This window comes from Xiphophorus couchianus, chromosome 22 (assembly GCF_001444195.1).
Source record: "Xiphophorus couchianus chromosome 22, X_couchianus-1.0, whole genome shotgun sequence".
Lineage (NCBI taxonomy): Eukaryota > Metazoa > Chordata > Actinopteri > Cyprinodontiformes > Poeciliidae > Xiphophorus > Xiphophorus couchianus.
The window spans coordinates 23,506,183-23,522,706 of NC_040249.1; the positions used below are offsets into that span (position 1 = coordinate 23,506,183).

At 35.5% G+C, this 16,524-nt stretch overlaps 2 protein-coding genes across 3 annotated transcripts; one reads left to right on the forward strand and one right to left on the reverse strand.

Annotated features, from left to right (window-relative positions):
* Positions 1-931: 931 nt before the first annotated feature.
* On the forward strand, positions 932-9,317 carry dennd10 (DENN domain containing 10). Of its 2 annotated transcripts, none has more exons than XM_028006385.1 (9): positions 932-1,194; positions 2,528-2,724; positions 3,940-4,019; positions 4,100-4,248; positions 5,252-5,363; positions 5,435-5,535; positions 6,184-6,291; positions 7,424-7,518; positions 7,590-9,317. In XM_028006385.1, exons 1-9 carry the CDS (start codon positions 1,149-1,151, stop codon positions 7,755-7,757), a joined length of 1,056 nt encoding a protein of 351 aa, XP_027862186.1. In that variant the 5' UTR covers positions 932-1,148; the 3' UTR covers positions 7,758-9,317. The 2 variants fall into 2 exon arrangements, with proteins under 2 accessions (XP_027862186.1, XP_027862187.1); XM_028006386.1 differs by lacking the exon at positions 932-1,194 and adding an exon at positions 1,298-1,352 and having other exon boundaries at positions 7,590-9,316.
* Positions 9,318-10,257: 940 nt separating this feature from the next.
* On the reverse strand, positions 10,258-16,085 carry sfxn4 (sideroflexin 4). The gene is made up of 14 exons (XM_028006387.1): positions 15,917-16,085; positions 15,778-15,843; positions 15,642-15,698; positions 15,536-15,562; positions 15,383-15,437; positions 14,318-14,343; positions 13,312-13,365; positions 13,173-13,235; positions 13,032-13,100; positions 12,851-12,941; positions 12,130-12,245; positions 11,968-12,053; positions 10,882-10,999; positions 10,258-10,810 (listed from the first exon to the last, which is right to left on the reverse strand). Exons 1-14 carry the CDS (start codon positions 15,953-15,955, stop codon positions 10,733-10,735), a joined length of 945 nt encoding a protein of 314 aa, XP_027862188.1. The 5' UTR covers positions 15,956-16,085; the 3' UTR covers positions 10,258-10,732.
* Positions 16,086-16,524: the final 439 nt, after the last annotated feature.

Genomic DNA, 16,524 nt, shown 5'->3' on the forward strand with positions numbered 1-16,524 from the left:
TCATTTTAAATTGCAGGGGCGATACCGAAAAGCTTTGTAAGGGGTTGCCAGAGTGGGTGACACTAATATCCTGGAGATGACACACCTACACCATGAATCATATATTAATAATCTAGTCTATTTTGTCCAATAATGTTAATGTGTGTTTTAGTTGTGTTGAAGATTGCGTCTTTTTAATGCCACTCTTCCTAAACGGGGATTTTTAACTAACCTGGCAGCCGTGGGGGAACAAAGCTCCCGGATGTGCTCCCTATTAATGCGTTCAATGTCTACTGAAAATCCCAGACACTGGCAATGGCCATCCTTAGAATTATGTTGTCAGAAGAAAGAACAAGATTTATTTATTTATTTATTTAATTAGTCAGTCAGTCAGTCAGTCAGTCAGTCAGTCAGTCAGTTAGTTAGTTAGTTATAAATTGTTCTTCTAGTGTCACTACTATTGATTTAAATGCAAAAAATAGGCATGTAAAACACAAAATAGGAGGGTTGCAACATCTTATTTTTAATGGGTGGAATTAAGCACCTTTGCGCTTCTTTCTCTCCCTTTCATGTGTGATTGGATTCACACATGAATTATTCTGTTAATTTTTTACTTAATATGATTCATTCTTGCATACAACACTAAGAAAACTTATTCCCACTTATAATGTTTTAAATATACCCTATATTTTCCATTTTCAGCATTAGAAATAATCACAAAGAAATAATATAATATAATATAATATAATATAATATAATATAATATAATATAATATAATATAATATAATATGTTTGCCGAACAGCAGACATCGTTGTCTGTTGGAAGAAACTCTATTATTCAACGGCCTTGAACGCAGCAACAGAGCTTCCTAATGGAACGCTGTGATTGGCTGAGAGCACCGAGGCTCCGCCCTATCAGCCGTCCAGTCCCGGAAGAGGGAAGAGGTTCTGCAAAGAGATGGAGAAAGTCTGTTGACAGCTGAACTGTCTCAAACCCAGTAACCAGACATACAATTTCCGCTTTTTCTGAATCTATCCACATTCGTTTTCAGACATTTAACCATTTGAGGCACTCTGGAGGTTCTTCCGGGATAATTTTATTCCCAAAACGAGGAGATTTCTTGTGTTTTGGCTGCAGTTTAACTTGTGTCTCCTACTGGAATGGAACATGGCAACGACTGAGACGCAGCTGATGTTGAGCGTCGGATTAATTGGTAAGTTTGTATTAATCGGGTCATTTCCTTCTGTTATTAAAGTGTATAGTAATTTAAACAACTTAAGCTGGCGCTTCAGGACTTTAAGGAGATCACATGACACCAGTGTGACCCAGATATGCTTCATCAGCAGGAGCAGGGCGCTGCGGATCCTTCAGGTTGGAGTTTAAAGCATCAATAATCTGGTGGTGAAACATTCAGGAACTCAGACCTCATCATGATCCATTCATGATCCATTCTTTATTTTACTCTTTATCTAGTCACTAAAAAGCTGCAGTGAATCTTCTCAAATTTCTCACTTAACTTCAAGTTGTTTTATTAAGATGTAGCAGCGCATGATTGTGAAATTTTTTATTTATTTGTCTATTTATTTAAAAATATTATATTTATTTTAAAAATTATTGTGGAGAGGAAGAAAAATTATGATTCTTTATTAATTAAAATTGTATACAAATAAAATTTTGAAAAGTGTGACATACAACCCCCTTTCCTCCAATTCTACTGAACGAAAACACACAAGCCAACCACTTTCAGAAGCCACACTGAGGAAGGAGCACACCTGACAGGCTAAGGTTAGATTTGCATGCTAACCTGAACACCGTAAAACATGGCAGTGGCAGCATCATTCTGAGAGGATGCGTTCAGAGGGTCTGGGTTGTTGGGGAAAATGGAGGGAGAAAAGAGTAATGGGATAAAACTTGTTAGAGGCTGCACTTGGGAACTGCAGTGGAATGGTTTAGGTCAAATGGCCTAGTCAAAGTCCAGACCTAAATCTGAATGGGAAAAGGGGATAAAACTTTACACTTGGTGATCTTAGACGCTCCCCATTAAAACTGACTGAGCTTGAGCTGTTTTGGTTAGAAGAACCAACAGAAATGTCTTGATCACATGTATGCCACTTAAGGTCCGAGGGCCAAATCTGGCCCGCAGTAGATTTTTACGTGGCCCTCTAGACTGTAGAAGGCCACATAAATAAGTTATTTTGTTAAATATTATTTTATAAATCAAATCAAAGCACTTTTTATCAATATGCTGTCAAATTACATCAATGTGAGATTTAAGTAAGTACCGTACTCATCGAATGCAGAGAATATTATTTAGTCATTTCAACAGTTTTATTGTTAATTTTATCAACACATTCACCCACAAACAACTCGTAGAGGACATTTGTCACATTGATATGGCCCAAAATGATACTAAGTTTGACACTCTGGGTGGAGATAACAAATCTGCAGCTGTAATGGCAGCAAAAGGTGTTTGGTTTAGATAATCTACTCCTCACTGTTTGTCCAGAGTCGTTACTGAATCTTGTCTTTCATGTTTCCACCGTTAGAGAAAGACGTGAATGGAGACACGTTGTGGGTGTGGTGTTATCCCTCCGTCAGCGCTGAGCTGAGGCAGCTGCTGCTCAGGAAGTGCTGCCTGACGCAGGATGGACGGGATTTCCACACCTTCGTGTTCGGCCAGTTCAGCCGGACCTGGTACTACATCACAACGCTGGAGGTCCAGGAGCCGACGGCGCTGAACAAGGTGCTGAACCGGCTGCCTGTCTCTGGATCAGAACGCCTCTAAAATAAGGCTGAATGATACGGCTTAAAAATAAAATCAGATTGTTTCCAATTAATTTTTTTTCTTTTTCTAAAATAGAAATTAGAATTGACAGAAAATATTTCCTAAAAGTGACATGTAGGCTACAACATTTTTTGTTTAATTGCAAAAATACAGTCTTAATAATATCAGAACAAAGATGCAACTTTATCACAAAAACCCCATTTTAAATGATTAAAAAAGTTGTTTTAATGAGAAAAAAGCCTGGATAGAGTTATCAGAATCTGATGTATGATGGTATATTAGGGCCATTATAAAGAGAGAAAAAAGGAATACATTTGTGAGAAAAACTCAGAAATTTTGACGTTAATTTCAGAAATATTCTAGAAAAACTTGAGAATTTCGGAGCTCCATAAGTAAAAACCTTGCGAGAAGCAAATTCTTTAGATTAACCTCACAAATATTCTAGAAAAAAATAGGGACATTTTTTAGGTCCAAAAAGTTTAAAATAGGCTAGAAAAAAAACTCCAGAAATGTCTAGATTAATCTCAGAAATATTCTAGAAAAACAAGAAAATTCTGAGATTGATTGAAAAGCTTCAGATTTTTTACTAAAAAACATTTTAGATTAGTCAAAAAGAAAATTCTGGTAGATTTTTTGTTTTCTTTCTCGCCTGGCCCTAATACTCTCATATCTGATGTGATCGCCTCAGTCTGTCATTCTTATTTTGAAATTTCACGATTGATTCAAAGACCTACTGATAGTTTGACGCTGATGTATTAAAAGATTAAGTGTAATTTATAAAACTTGTGCCACAGTAGAACTTCACATGTTGATCAAAATTCCTCGTGGTAATTTTGATATTTTTTTGTGTTTGAGTTCTCATAAAATTACCACTTTATTCTTATTAACTTTTTTTTTTATTGTAGCTTGGCTTTAATATTCCCACACAGAGTTGAGTTGAATTCAAAGTCCAAATAAATACAATATGTCTGTGAAACATGGTTGTCAAGCAAGATGGCCGCCTTGTTTTGTGCTGACATCACTCTATGGAAACCCATTGGTGGAAAAAAATCCAGATTTTCCACAAATTTAATCTTCAAAAACCGAAATATTCAATTAATTGATCAAATCAATTTATCACCCAGCCTAGTATAAATTATACAAATGTGCTGATCTTTTGTCTTCTGCTTGTAGGTCACCCATTTTTCGATCGCTGTCACAGCAAAAGACTTCAACCCTGAGAAATACGCTGCTCTCAGTCGAATACTCTGCAGGTAATGATGTTCTAAAGTTCATTTCCACCATTCCAACGCTCGCGGTTCATTCTTATCAGTGCGGTTGGTTTGCTTTTCAGGATGTACGTCAAGCACGGCAGTCCGGTCAAGATGATGGAGGCTTACATCACCGTCCTGACCAAAGGAGTCTGTCAGAATGATGAAAATGGCTTGTTTCTAATCAAGGATTATGACGTCCGAAAGGCGTACCTGGCAGGTTCAATCAAAGGTAAAACTGTCCACGAGTCACTGCTAATGGTTTTCCTTCACATCAATTATTAGACTACCAGATCAGAATCATCATTATTGATTTATTATTGATAAAAGTAGCAAAAATCTTTTACTGGTTTGGAAACACTCAGCTTAACACAACATCGTTGTGTAAATAAGTAAAATACATATTTTTCTGTTTTCATGCCAAATCCGATTTGTGATTTTTTTTTAGCTTTCTTTTCTAAAAATGAAATTACAAATGACAGAAAATGTTTTTTAAAAAAGGGGCTTTTATTTCAGTCATAATTTCTGTGAGTTCTACAGAGGAGCATAAGGGCCAAGCTACAATAAATTTTATTTAATTAGTACTAAATTGTTCCAGTAATTATCGCGATAAATGACACTATTGTTGTTTTGAGACCATTTTCACATAATGTAATGGTGATAATGGAATAATAATGCATCATCAGATGGACCAAATATATAGTTAAGTGGAAACTTTAAAAAAATTACAATAATTTACATAAGAAACAAAAAATAACAAAATCAGGCAAAGAAACATTTAGCAGTTTCTCTCAATAAAAAAACTTTAACAAAAACTGCAGGTTGTCTGTGTCTGGTGAATTTGTAGTTAAAACATGTTTGTTTTTCATTCAGTGGGTAGAAAATCCAGAAATTTTTACTCAAGTAAGAGTAAAATATTATTCAGTAATTTTATTTTGAAAAATAAAATTACTGAAGTAAAAGTAAAAAGTACATTGTAGTAAAAATATAGTAATTTCTTTTAGTAAAAAGTTACTCAACTAAATGTAATTGAGTAAATGTAACTAGTTACTACCAAACTCTGACTAAAGGCCTAATGTCTCAGTATATTTGATGTACCTTGATGATTCTGATGAATTTGATCAAATGTTTCTTGTTTCTCAGTTGGTGACTGTATGATGTTTTATGATGATTTTATGATAAAGCACGTTGAACTGAACCTGAACTTGTTGTTTTTCCTTCCTCTTCTGCCTCAGACGTTGTGTCTCAGTTCGGCATGGAGACCATCATCCTGTACACAGCCCTGATACTGAAGAAGAGGATTGTGGTCCATCATCCTCGGATTGAAGCGCTCCTGGAGTTCACCAGGTGAAACTGGGATGTTTCCCCTCGTTTTGTTGTTGGGAATGATTCTGAGTCTCCGTCCTCTTTCTGAGCAGAGTGCTGCCGGCTCTGGCCTGGCACAGGAAGGACTGGTCCGTCCTGCATCCCTACGTTCACCTGACCGCAGCTGAACTGGACGACCTGAAGAAATGCCCCGGTGAGGTTGCCGGCAGATCAGACCAATTAAAGGGGCAGTATCATGTAAAATTGACATTTTTCAGCATTACATCATGTTATTAAGTTATTCCCATATCAAAAACAAACCTGGATTGTTGCCTTGATTCTTTTATGCAGAAATCATTTAATCTCCATGGCGACCATTGAGCTGTGCTAACCACCTGGGAGGACCTAGCTCCGCCATTCAGGCACAGCTCCTCCCCCATACAGCTCCTTCAGACTAGCCAGCAGCTATTAGCAAACACCTGAGCTCATTATAGGAGCTTCTTCTCAGTGAAACTCTGGTACAAAAGGTTGTTAAAGGGTTAATAGAGGAGCCATGTTGGGATGATTTTCTGAAGGTGGAGTTTCAGAAAGAGCAGAAGTTTTTAAAGAGACATAGGCCTAATTTTAAAACATTTCTTTGAGTCATATTTGATATGTAGCATTTTTATAACAACTGAGATCGATGTTTTAATTAAAAAAAAAAAAAATCTGCATGTTGTATTTTATTTTTGTTTTGTCTGCAGTTGCTACTCAGTGGGGTTGTTGTGTGTCTTGTCTCTATGCTGCTGTAACTGCAAAATAATTTCCCTGCTGGGATGAATAAAGTAATTCTATTCTATTCTATTTTCTGTTTTCTGCTCAGGTTACATCGCTGGGTTTGTGGATCCAGAAGTGAGCAACAGGTTGGAGCTTTTTGACGTGTTTGTGAGCCTCCCAGACAGTGTGATCACCGTGTCCCAGGGCGCCAAAGGTATGTTCACTGAAAAAAAACAAAATACAGTTGGTTTTTAATTAATAAGAATCTCAACACAGAGGATATTTCCTTTAGTGATTATGGAAATAATCTGTTTTAACTTGGATAATGAACTAAAACTCAAATGTTCAATAGAAGAGGAATTACATTTTTTAAATTTAAAACCATTCTGGCTGTTCAGAAAGTGCAGTATCCTAATATATTAATGGAAAGTTTAGTGGAAGAAACAAAAGATGCACAGCAAGAATCAGAACTTCCAGGTCTGACACACTCAGCCGTATCCAGGACTTTGACTACACCGGTTCCTTTCCTTGAATTAAACGAGACCTGACCCAGAGACAGAACCCACTTCTAAAGCAGAACCAGAACTGGGCCACTGTTCAGTGGTGCAGAGTTAAGTTATTTATAATTAACTAAAACAAACTAAATAACCAAAACTGAAAACATTTTCGTTAACTGAAAGAAATAAAAACGGTAATTAATGGGGAATAAATATATCTAACTGGAGCTATATTGTTCCAGTTTACAAACTGGTTTAATTTATAAAACTAAAACATACTGAAACTATAGATATATTATTAATTTTTGGGGTTATGAATCTATTTATTGGCGTTTCAAACTGATTTCTCTCCACACAAGAAGTTACTGTCGGCAAATTTTGGTGCTCGACAGCAAAAGTTTGGAGAAAACTTCAGTTTTGAAACTTTTTGAAAATTGTATCTTCTGTTGAGTATTTATTACCCACTACTTTGACCTTTTGAATTTTGCACCTAAAAATTAAACTATGAAAAAAAAACTACAACTAATAAAAACTCAACTAAAATTGAATAATATTTAATCAATGATGACTAATAATAAAAAAACTAGCAAATACCAACTTATCAACTTTGTTGTTATATTTAGCAATTTTATTTAGAAAGAAAAAATGGTATTGGTCCGAATTGGCTTTTTATAGTGCAGTTGGTGCACTTCTATAAATTGGACTAAAATCTATTATTTTATTGGTTAGTTTTTCTGATGAATTGAATTAAAGGTTTTTATTGATATAGTGAATCTTATGATAAACATGTAACTCCTTTTTTTGGATTGAATGACTGAAACGTTGCGTTGTGCCTGCATGTCGCCGCAGACGCCATGGCGATGGGGAAGTTGCACAAGGACGTGGCTCAAGTCATCGTCCAGTCTGCGGAGGACGCTGAGCGATCCGACAGTCAGGTCATCAAGGTGAGAACCGGCACAGAGCCGCTTCCCTCTCCTCCTCCCTTCCGCTCTGAACACCAAACTTTAATCATCAGGACATTTCCATCAAGACAAAGGAAATCCTCACCAACCTGTGCGCCCTGGCTGACGCCTGCGAAGACTCTAAGCTCACGCTGGAGGTTTTGAAGCAGCATCACTTCCCCCCGGCCACCGAGAACTTCCTGTTTCACCTGGCAGCTGCAGAGCAACTCTTACGGATATAAACTGGAGCTTGTGCCGCGTCGTCTCGGACACTTCCTGTCTCCTCAAAGGCCTTTTTTTCCCCTGCACTGAAACCTGAAGGTGAGGAACCTGAGGTTCCAGGTTGTTGATAATTAACGTTTTATTCAAAATTTTAAATGCTGAATGCGATTAAAACCTGAAGGGTTTTATTTCTTAATGCGTCTGTGGTACGATTTACAGAAAGAATCTACAGAAATCATAGACATGAATTCATGTTATTATGGGATTTTAATATGCAACTTCATTGAATTTATTCTTTTCTTTAAAATCATACATAAAGGCTCAAAGATACTAATGTTCCATCAACAAGCTTCTGGTTTCATTCTAAATTGATATTTTGCAACTTTTCTTGAATTAATTATCCTTTTAAATTGTTTTCCTTCACTGCAAAAAACATTAAATCTTACCAAGTTTTTTTTTTAATCTACAGATGAAATTAGACAAAATTAACTTATAAGTAACTTTTCAGAAAGATGTAGGAGCTTTTTTTAAAAAGTAAATAATTCCTTAATATTGATGAAAACGTTCTAGTTCCACTGGCAGATTTTTTATGTTGTAAATAAAATAGTAATTTTGGACTGATTCAAGCTCTATTGAGTTTCTTTGAGCTTTTCATCTTTTGCTCAATCCAAGGAGTCTAAAACAATCGTTTTTATGTTGCCACAGAGTAATAATGAGCTTCTGGCATCATATCAAACCAGAAGTTTATAAGTTTGTCAAGTGAAATAAACGTCGTCCATTCGTCGTCTGCAGTTTTTGTAATCAGAAGAGCTATTTTACGCTCAGTCCAGCTAAAAAAATATTTTGGGTCGCAAATGTTACAGGATCTTTTGAAGAAAAAAAAAAGTGGCCTTGTGTTTGAAGAACCATGATTTTATTTTTTTGTTTGGGTTTTTAAACAAAGATGCAACATTTTTGCAATTACATTGGTAGATCTTGATCTTTGTGGAAAATTATATATTATTTCCTCTAAAGTTTAGATATTTAAACCAAATATTTGTACATTGTGATGTTTGAAATCAGTTAGAAACTCTTGTTTGGGCTGATGATGCCGATTCTTATTCTGAAAGAATTACATATTTTCCAAACTACTGGGAAAATGCCATGAATGAATGTATGCATCTCAGCCTGTACGCCTAATTTTGTCCCTTTGTGGATTAAAAACAAAATCCACAATTCAAACTTTATCACCAAATTGTTTGTTTTATCATCATCAAAAGAACTGTTTAAATAAATGAACAAAAAGTAAAGGTGAATCTTAAATTTGAAGCTCTGTGCTGATTGCTGCAGTCAGATCAATACGTCCTTTTTTATTTTATTTTTTTAAAGAAGTCTCTGTTTGTGCTTCTGATTACATTTCCTACATTCCAGCTTCTTGTTCAAACGGAGATTGAGTGAAAATGATCCTCATGTGACGAGATGTTATTACAAAATTGAGTTAGTAAAAACGAATGCCTGGTTTTTCCCTCTTAATCAGTTTAACGTTTTGTTTTGTACTAATAGGATCAGTGCTGCGGGTTATTTTTTAAACATGTTTTTTTTTTTTTTAAATGCACATATCCACCAGGCAGAGATCAGAACCAAATGAGTTTTACCTCCATCTGGTCACATACTGAAATACCCAAATATTCACTTCCCGTTCAGTGAAAACTGGGAATTTCCACCATTTATCGCCTTTAAATGCATCAGCTGACAGCATGGACGGGTCAAAAGTTAAGATCCAAGATGGCTGAGACTTTGAAATTATTACCAAACTTTTTCTGTTGTCAACTTGACTTTTATCCTGTAAATATTAACAAATAAATCCGTTAGGGGAAAAAATCCGTTACGATAAACTGGATGAAAAAGTTTACAAACCATTAAACTAAAACTGGATTAGAGCAATTGGTAATATGAACCCTCCTAATCCTGGAAAAGATCTCCAAATCTAACAGACATCTGGAAAATCTCAGGTCAAAACTGACCAGAATTTGGACATTTGTACTTTTTCAACACTACAAGTCACTCCCCAGCATGATACTGCCACCACCACTGGCTGTTTTTGGTCACATCAATAGTAGCTCTGGGAGGAAGTGGAGGAAATTGATCTTTTCACAGATTATCTGTCTCATGTTAAACTGCAGGGCCGGCCAAAGTCTTTTTGGCGCCTTAAGCAGATTGTTATCCCCTCCATACCAACATGTCAACACAAACCTGCTTTATCATTCCTAGTCTACTCTATGTGTAACATACCTGCAGTCATTAGCATCATTTGCAATTAGCTTACGTCATACCAGTGTTATTATGATTATAGCAGTAGTCAACTAAAAAAAGTGGATCTTTTAAATGCAGAGTGGTATTTAAGTGTACCATATTATTTCTACTATTTGACCGTAACATCAGCTGATAAACACTAAATTTACAGTAAACAGGTTTGATATTATTTTCCAAAAGTAACAGCAGCCGTCAACAGGAAGAGATTAACAATTTATGTAACAATTATTACAATAGAGGTTGTTTTTATTTTTTATTATTCAGTGTTATTTTATGTATATATAAATGTTTTGTCATGCTAGCTTGGTGCTCTTGGGGGCCCCCTAGAGGTTTGGGGGCTTTAAGCAGCTGCTTACCTGACAGGGTGACAGATTTAACAAATTTGTAAAAAAAAAGAACAATTTTTATAAACGTTACATACTGCACTGTTGAATTTACTGCTTCACACGACTTACTGTTCAGGTTATTAACCTTTCATTGTTGATTCTTTCTGCAAAATCAGATAATTTTTTTGCCTCATTCTCTTGAATAAGAAAGTAGGTTTTACATTTTAAAATTCATGCAACATCAAAGCAAATGTGTTTTTATGATTAAATAAAATGTTTGGTATAAAAGACACCTGATACAACAACTGAATAAAGTTAATATCAAAATGACTTGGTTTAATAAATTAATTTTGAGACATTTCCTGAGGTTTTGCCCCTCACAGTCCTCTGTGGTAGAACAACGTTTGGCCCGACGCTCCGGCCTGCAGCTCCTCCTCCACGCTGTCCCGGTTTATCTGTGAAACGAAGCCGGAGTCAGTTTGGAAAACCTCAGCGCCGATAGGAAGCAGAAAATCCCAAACCTCACCGTTCCCGCCGGCGAGAAGAGGCTGAAGGAGACGGGGATCATCGTTCCGAGGACGAGCGCCGCACTGATGTGGCGACACGGTGCCATCAGCAGAGAGTTCCTCTGGAAAAATCCTCTCCTGCAAAAAGAAAACAGATTATATTTCTGTTCAAATGTGGTTGAAAATACCAGCCGGTTGGATATTTCCACAGGACTTAAACTAAGGCTGAAACAATTTATCGGATTAATCAATTGAAATAATCAACTAATTTAGTAATTAATTAATTGTTTAGTGGAGTATACAGACTCAAAGGCTATTTGCTAGAAAAAAAAACATTCAGAGAAATAATTAAGCAAAAGCTATACAAAATATATATATAAATTTTGGATTTAAGATTAGAAACATTTATCTGTAAATATCAGTTCACAACAGTTTTAGCTTCAGGTAAAATAATAAAAAAATATACTTTTAAGCACCTTTTGGTATTCAATTGTTAAGTTAATCCTGCATTGTATTAATGTTTTTAGCTGCAGATTCATCCTCTGCTACAAATGATCAAACGTAATCTAAAGGAATTCTGCTATTTTAGACAAAAAAAAATTATTTTCTTATATTTGTCTATTTGCATATTTTAAATGCATCTCTAATATTGCATAAAGAAGTCTTAAGTGATGTAAAATCTGCAAAATGTGCCAATTTTTTCCTATCAAAATGTTTGTCATAATCAATAGAATAATCTATTGATTACAAGCTGCAGCTCAAATTTCCACTGTAAAATTTCACAACATTTTTTTAAAGACCCCAAACAAAGAAACTGCTAGTTCTGCTTTGTCTTTACTGTACTTTTTTGATGACATCACAAAAGGCACAAAAATTGACAGATCCCAAAAAAAGAAAAAAGTGCTGCTGTAGCTACACGGCCCAGTTTTAACTGTAAAATAATGTGGAAAGCTTTACAGTAAAATAGAAAAACTGAACCCGGGATGATGTTCTTCCTCAGATAGACTCCATCTAAAGTGATTTTGACTGATTTTATAGAAAACGTTAGCCAGTAACTTCAAAGAAAAACTAGTAATTATATAAAAATAATTAAAAATCAAACTCACTTTTGTAAGAATAAAACCAGCAGGTTAGGAACGGCAGCAGTCGTCCCAAACAGCACCGCCCTCGACAGCGCAGTTTCCCACACGGCCTAATTAAAACAAACTTTTAATTCTAAAACTGTTGCATTAAAAAGCTTTTTTCATTTATTTTGCTGCTTTTTTAACCTTTGACGCTGCTGCTTTGGAGACGCCAGCAGGGTTTCCGTTACAATCGAACACTTGGATCCCCGTTTCTGTTTCCTGGTGTCTGACGGTGAGAACGTTGACGAACGCCAGAACAGCTGAGGGAGGTGAAGGAAAAGATCATGAATCCACAGCAGGGAAGAGTCAGGAACACAGGAAAACAAATAAAAGACCCACAAAAACATCAAAAACACACAAAAACATCAAAAACACACAAAAAACGTGGCCACACAGGATTCACAATACTTTGACCTTTTTGAATTCTGCATCTAAAAATTAAAGTATGAAAAAATAAAACTACTGTAACCAATAAAAATAAAACAAAATATTTTTCCATTAATAACTAAAAACTAGCAAACACACACTATAAAAACTAATAAAAACTAACTGAATTTAGACAAACAAAAAGTCAATGAAATAAAACTGAAACTACAATGAAAAACCCAAAACTACTGTAACCCTGGTTAAGAAGCAATATAATTTGCACATGTGAAAAACATGCAGAAAACTTTTTACATGTGAGAGATTCTCCCATCTTATTTGTTCTTCATGTTACTTCACATTATTATTAATTTATTATTGTACATTTTCATATTTACTCAATTTTTTAAATGTGACGTCCCATGTGAGATGTGATCCTAGACATCACAAATTCAGACATTTTTTATGCGGCTGAAGCCTAATTTGAGGACAGGAACTTCACCTGACAGCGGAATGGGGAGAATCGACCTGCAGAGCGTCTGCAACGGAGGGTTTCTTATGCGGAGCCTGTCGATAAAAATCTGAGGAAGAGCCTAAAATAATAAACACAGAACATCCAATCAGCAACTCCTCAAACTGCTTAGCTTTCGGTGACGAACTCTGCAGTGAAAAGCGTTACACACCCCAGCACACGTCGTGTAGGAAACGGTTCCCACGATGAGAAGAAGCTGCTGTAGTGACGTCTTCTTCTCCTGGAGACAAAGAGATGGTGAAACTGAAAAATCTGCTACTTTTGAGTCATTGTCAGATATTACAGACTTTACCTTCTCTGTTGAAGAGTTTCTGTGCACGTAGCTGAACCCGGCGTTGTAACTCTGCAGCAAAAACTGAACAGCGAAATGAATGACTTCAGTTTATCAGCATCAACAAACTCACCAAATGCAAGGCGACGTGCATCATTACCTGCCAGAACAGCGCCGCTTTGACTCCGCTGTGAGGCAAAAGACTCGCAACGACCTGGAAACAGGAAGAGGTCGCTCTTTAACAGCCGAGGAAATTAATGTGGGCTTCTTTAGCTTTATTTTAATGTGAAGAGAAAGAATATTCACCAAAGAAACAAGCATGTTGCATCTATATACAGCACAAAACTATATGTAAAATGCATAGTAATAAATTAATTGTGTAGATACAATTTGAAAAGAGTACAAATTGTGACATGAGTAAAATTAGATGTGTGAATATGTATAATGTTGAACATATTTGGATGAGATTTGGGTAGGATTTAATAAGCCGTGTCTACTTCCTACAACTTTTTGAACTGGATACAAAATTTTAATTTTTATGTTTGATTATTATGATACATTTTTTGTTTTCTTCTTAATTATTTTATTTTTTGCTCTGACATTTTACTTGTTCAAAATAAATAAAGATTTCATTTCATAATTCTAATAATATTGATACCAAGTCTGTATCAGTATCTGATCGATACTTTAGTTTCAGTTTCCCTCTTGAAATTTTATTTTTGTATTGTAGTTTCTCGACTCTACTGTTAAAAAATTATTGTTTTAATTTGCTCTCAAATTATATATTTTTTGCACTTTTATTTTGAAAACAACCCACAAATGTTTTTATTGTTCTACTTGAACACCCATAAACTTTATCCAAATTCTATGTTAGGTTTTAACAAAAAATCATTCTAAGAAAAAACACAAAAACACCTGAAGGTCATAAGTATTATCTTATATCAAACATAAATAATAAGTATCATGGATACAGGTGTTGTACTTGGTATCGGCAGTAGGAACGTAATTCCCAAAAAACATCGTCGATCTTTTCAAACAAAAATTTTTATAAAATAATTCTTTTACTCACTAAGATGTAAATCTGTTTTTAATGTTTTCTAACAAAGGAATATCATGGACTGTTACTTTGTTAGCAAACATAGACTTCAGGTAGTAAATACACTTACCAAAGGTCCTGATATTGGTAGATATGCTGGAAAGAAGGAGAAAAATAAAAGTCACAATTTTTTCAAACTGTACAGGAAACAAAATGAAATTTACTTCACATAACTAACTGGAGGTGTGAGGGTGGAGCGGTGAGACAGTGGTGAGGTGTACGGTAGAGAGAGGAGTGACTGGGTTTAAAGTTGGAGTATAAATACTGCAATACATTAACTCTTTCATTACACATTAATTTATTGAAACATCTCCACTTTGTATATCAATATAATTCTGGAACTGTTCCAAATGATCAAAATGTTTTTAGTTGTGTTGCTTTTTTTTTTGGACAATTGTTCCCTCTGGAATGATGAGTAACCGTGGCAACAAGATATTGTTTTTCCAACCAGGAGAGGCTGATTAACATCTTATAAGCATATTATCCTTCCTTGACCAAGTTAGGATAGGTCTATGGGCTGTAACGAACATGTTCATTACATTTTTCTGAACTTAAGCATTCTTAAAAAATGAGATTTTAGCTGTTTTAGGGTCTCTTGTCACTTTAAATCCAAATAAGCTGCTGCCTGCCACGCCCTCCCCAACTCAACATTTACACTCGCACGTGAAAATGGCTGCAAACAGATACGCAATTATGCAACCATACATCTTTGAAAAGCAGAAGTGGAGCCTCCTGCACAACCAACAAGAACGCAGGAAGCAGTTTCTGGATGATAAGTCAACAACAAAACAGCCACTGTGCAGCGCATACAGCGGTAAAACCAGCTGACCAAACGTGCTGGAACTCACTTCCCTAACCCTTACACCACTAAAACATTTTTTAGAAATTAAATAAAAACAAAAAAACAACATCGCAGAATACATGTAATTTTAGGTTAAACATATACAGTAATTAACTCTAGTATAATAGATTCAGTTCCCAACTATTATTTTTTGTCCTTTAAAACTTTTACTGTCAGTAAGTATAACATCTTATGCAACCAAAGAAGTATGGTTGCATAATTGCTCATGCCTACTAAAACTGAGAGGTGAATTTTAAATGTTTTGAGACAAAAATGCACATTTTCATTTCATACCTGGGGGGCGGAAAAAAAGTGGAAGAACAGCACCAGTACCAGTGTGGGAAGAAGACTGTAAACACAAGATAGAATAAATATCATATGCAAAAAATCATTTTAATAAAAGTTGAGATTTGTGTTAGAGAATATGTGAAATATGATTAAACTTACAAGTGAGAGGTTCACTGCCACTTCATCCTGTCAGAAATGCAGATATTAAAGGTTTGCTTTGTTTTTAACCACTTTACGTACTTAAAACACTAAAACGCACTCTCACCTTTTCACCCAGCTTCTCTGTACTTCCAATAAGAGAATGGGCTTTCAGTATTTCAGCCTGAGGAGAGCAGAGAGAGCAGATTATTGCGCCCAGGCCAAGATCGCAGCAGAACTCCATAGTTACTGTTAAATCTCACATCAGAGGAGAGCAGCAGGGATGGATCCAGGAGGTAAAGCCAAGTCCTCAACCTACTGAGAAAAGACTAAAAAACAAAACAGGTTCAGTGTAACAATCATTAATGATCTGCGTGTTTAATCCCTGCGGTGTGCTGTTACCTGGCCTTGGGTTTTCCACTGCAGCAGATTAGCATCCATAAGGAAGAAAAAATAAAAGTTTACAGGAATTAAAGTAAAACAACCCACTGAAAAATAATCCTATAAGCATGCCTTTCTCATGCTTCTGAGGTCAAGATGTTTCAAACGAGACTTCCGTTTTAGTCACGTGATCAGCGCTGTGGGTGGGTACGTTCGAGATGCATTCAAAAAATAGAAAATAACAGAGATATGAAATGTTTTATTTTTAGATCACACACTCCAGTTCAATATATGAATAAGTAGTTAGGTAATTATGCGAAACTGATATAATTTAAATAAAACTGGGAAAATATTACATGTATTAGATAAATTAAGACATTCCAGCATTTAAATTATTTATTAGATATATAATAAAACGAGACAATAATGGTGAATCCATATTTGTTTCTTGCATAGTCTTGTTAGTCAGTAAATCACGAATTAATTTCATATCCATCATAGTCAGTGTTAACAATATGATTAATCCTGACTTTAACGCGTACTTCAACAAACACGCCCCTCTCAATATGGCGTCGAAGTTAAAGTACGAAGTTCTGAAGAGCACCTGAAGGCAACATGACCGACAGACG

Excerpts from the sequence above, each read along its gene's own strand:
- dennd10 (XM_028006385.1), top strand. The coding sequence starts at position 1,149 with ATGGCAACGACTGAGACGCAGCTGATGTTGAGCGTCGGATTAATTG. Across the intron at positions 5,364-5,434 it reads GCGCTCCTGGAGTTCACCAG|AGTGCTGCCGGCTCTGGCCT; the intron begins GTGAAACTGGGA and ends CTTTCTGAGCAG. Across the intron at positions 7,519-7,589 it reads CCGACAGTCAGGTCATCAAG|GACATTTCCATCAAGACAAA; the intron begins GTGAGAACCGGC and ends TTTAATCATCAG.
- sfxn4 (XM_028006387.1), bottom strand. The coding sequence starts at position 15,955 with ATGGATGCTAATCTGCTGCAGTGGAAAACCCAAGGCCAG. Across the intron at positions 15,844-15,916 it reads AGTGGAAAACCCAAGGCCAG|TCTTTTCTCAGTAGGTTGAG; the intron begins GTAACAGCACAC and ends TTTGTTTTTTAG. Across the intron at positions 15,563-15,641 it reads CAGAGAAGCTGGGTGAAAAG|GATGAAGTGGCAGTGAACCT; the intron begins GTGAGAGTGCGT and ends CATTTCTGACAG.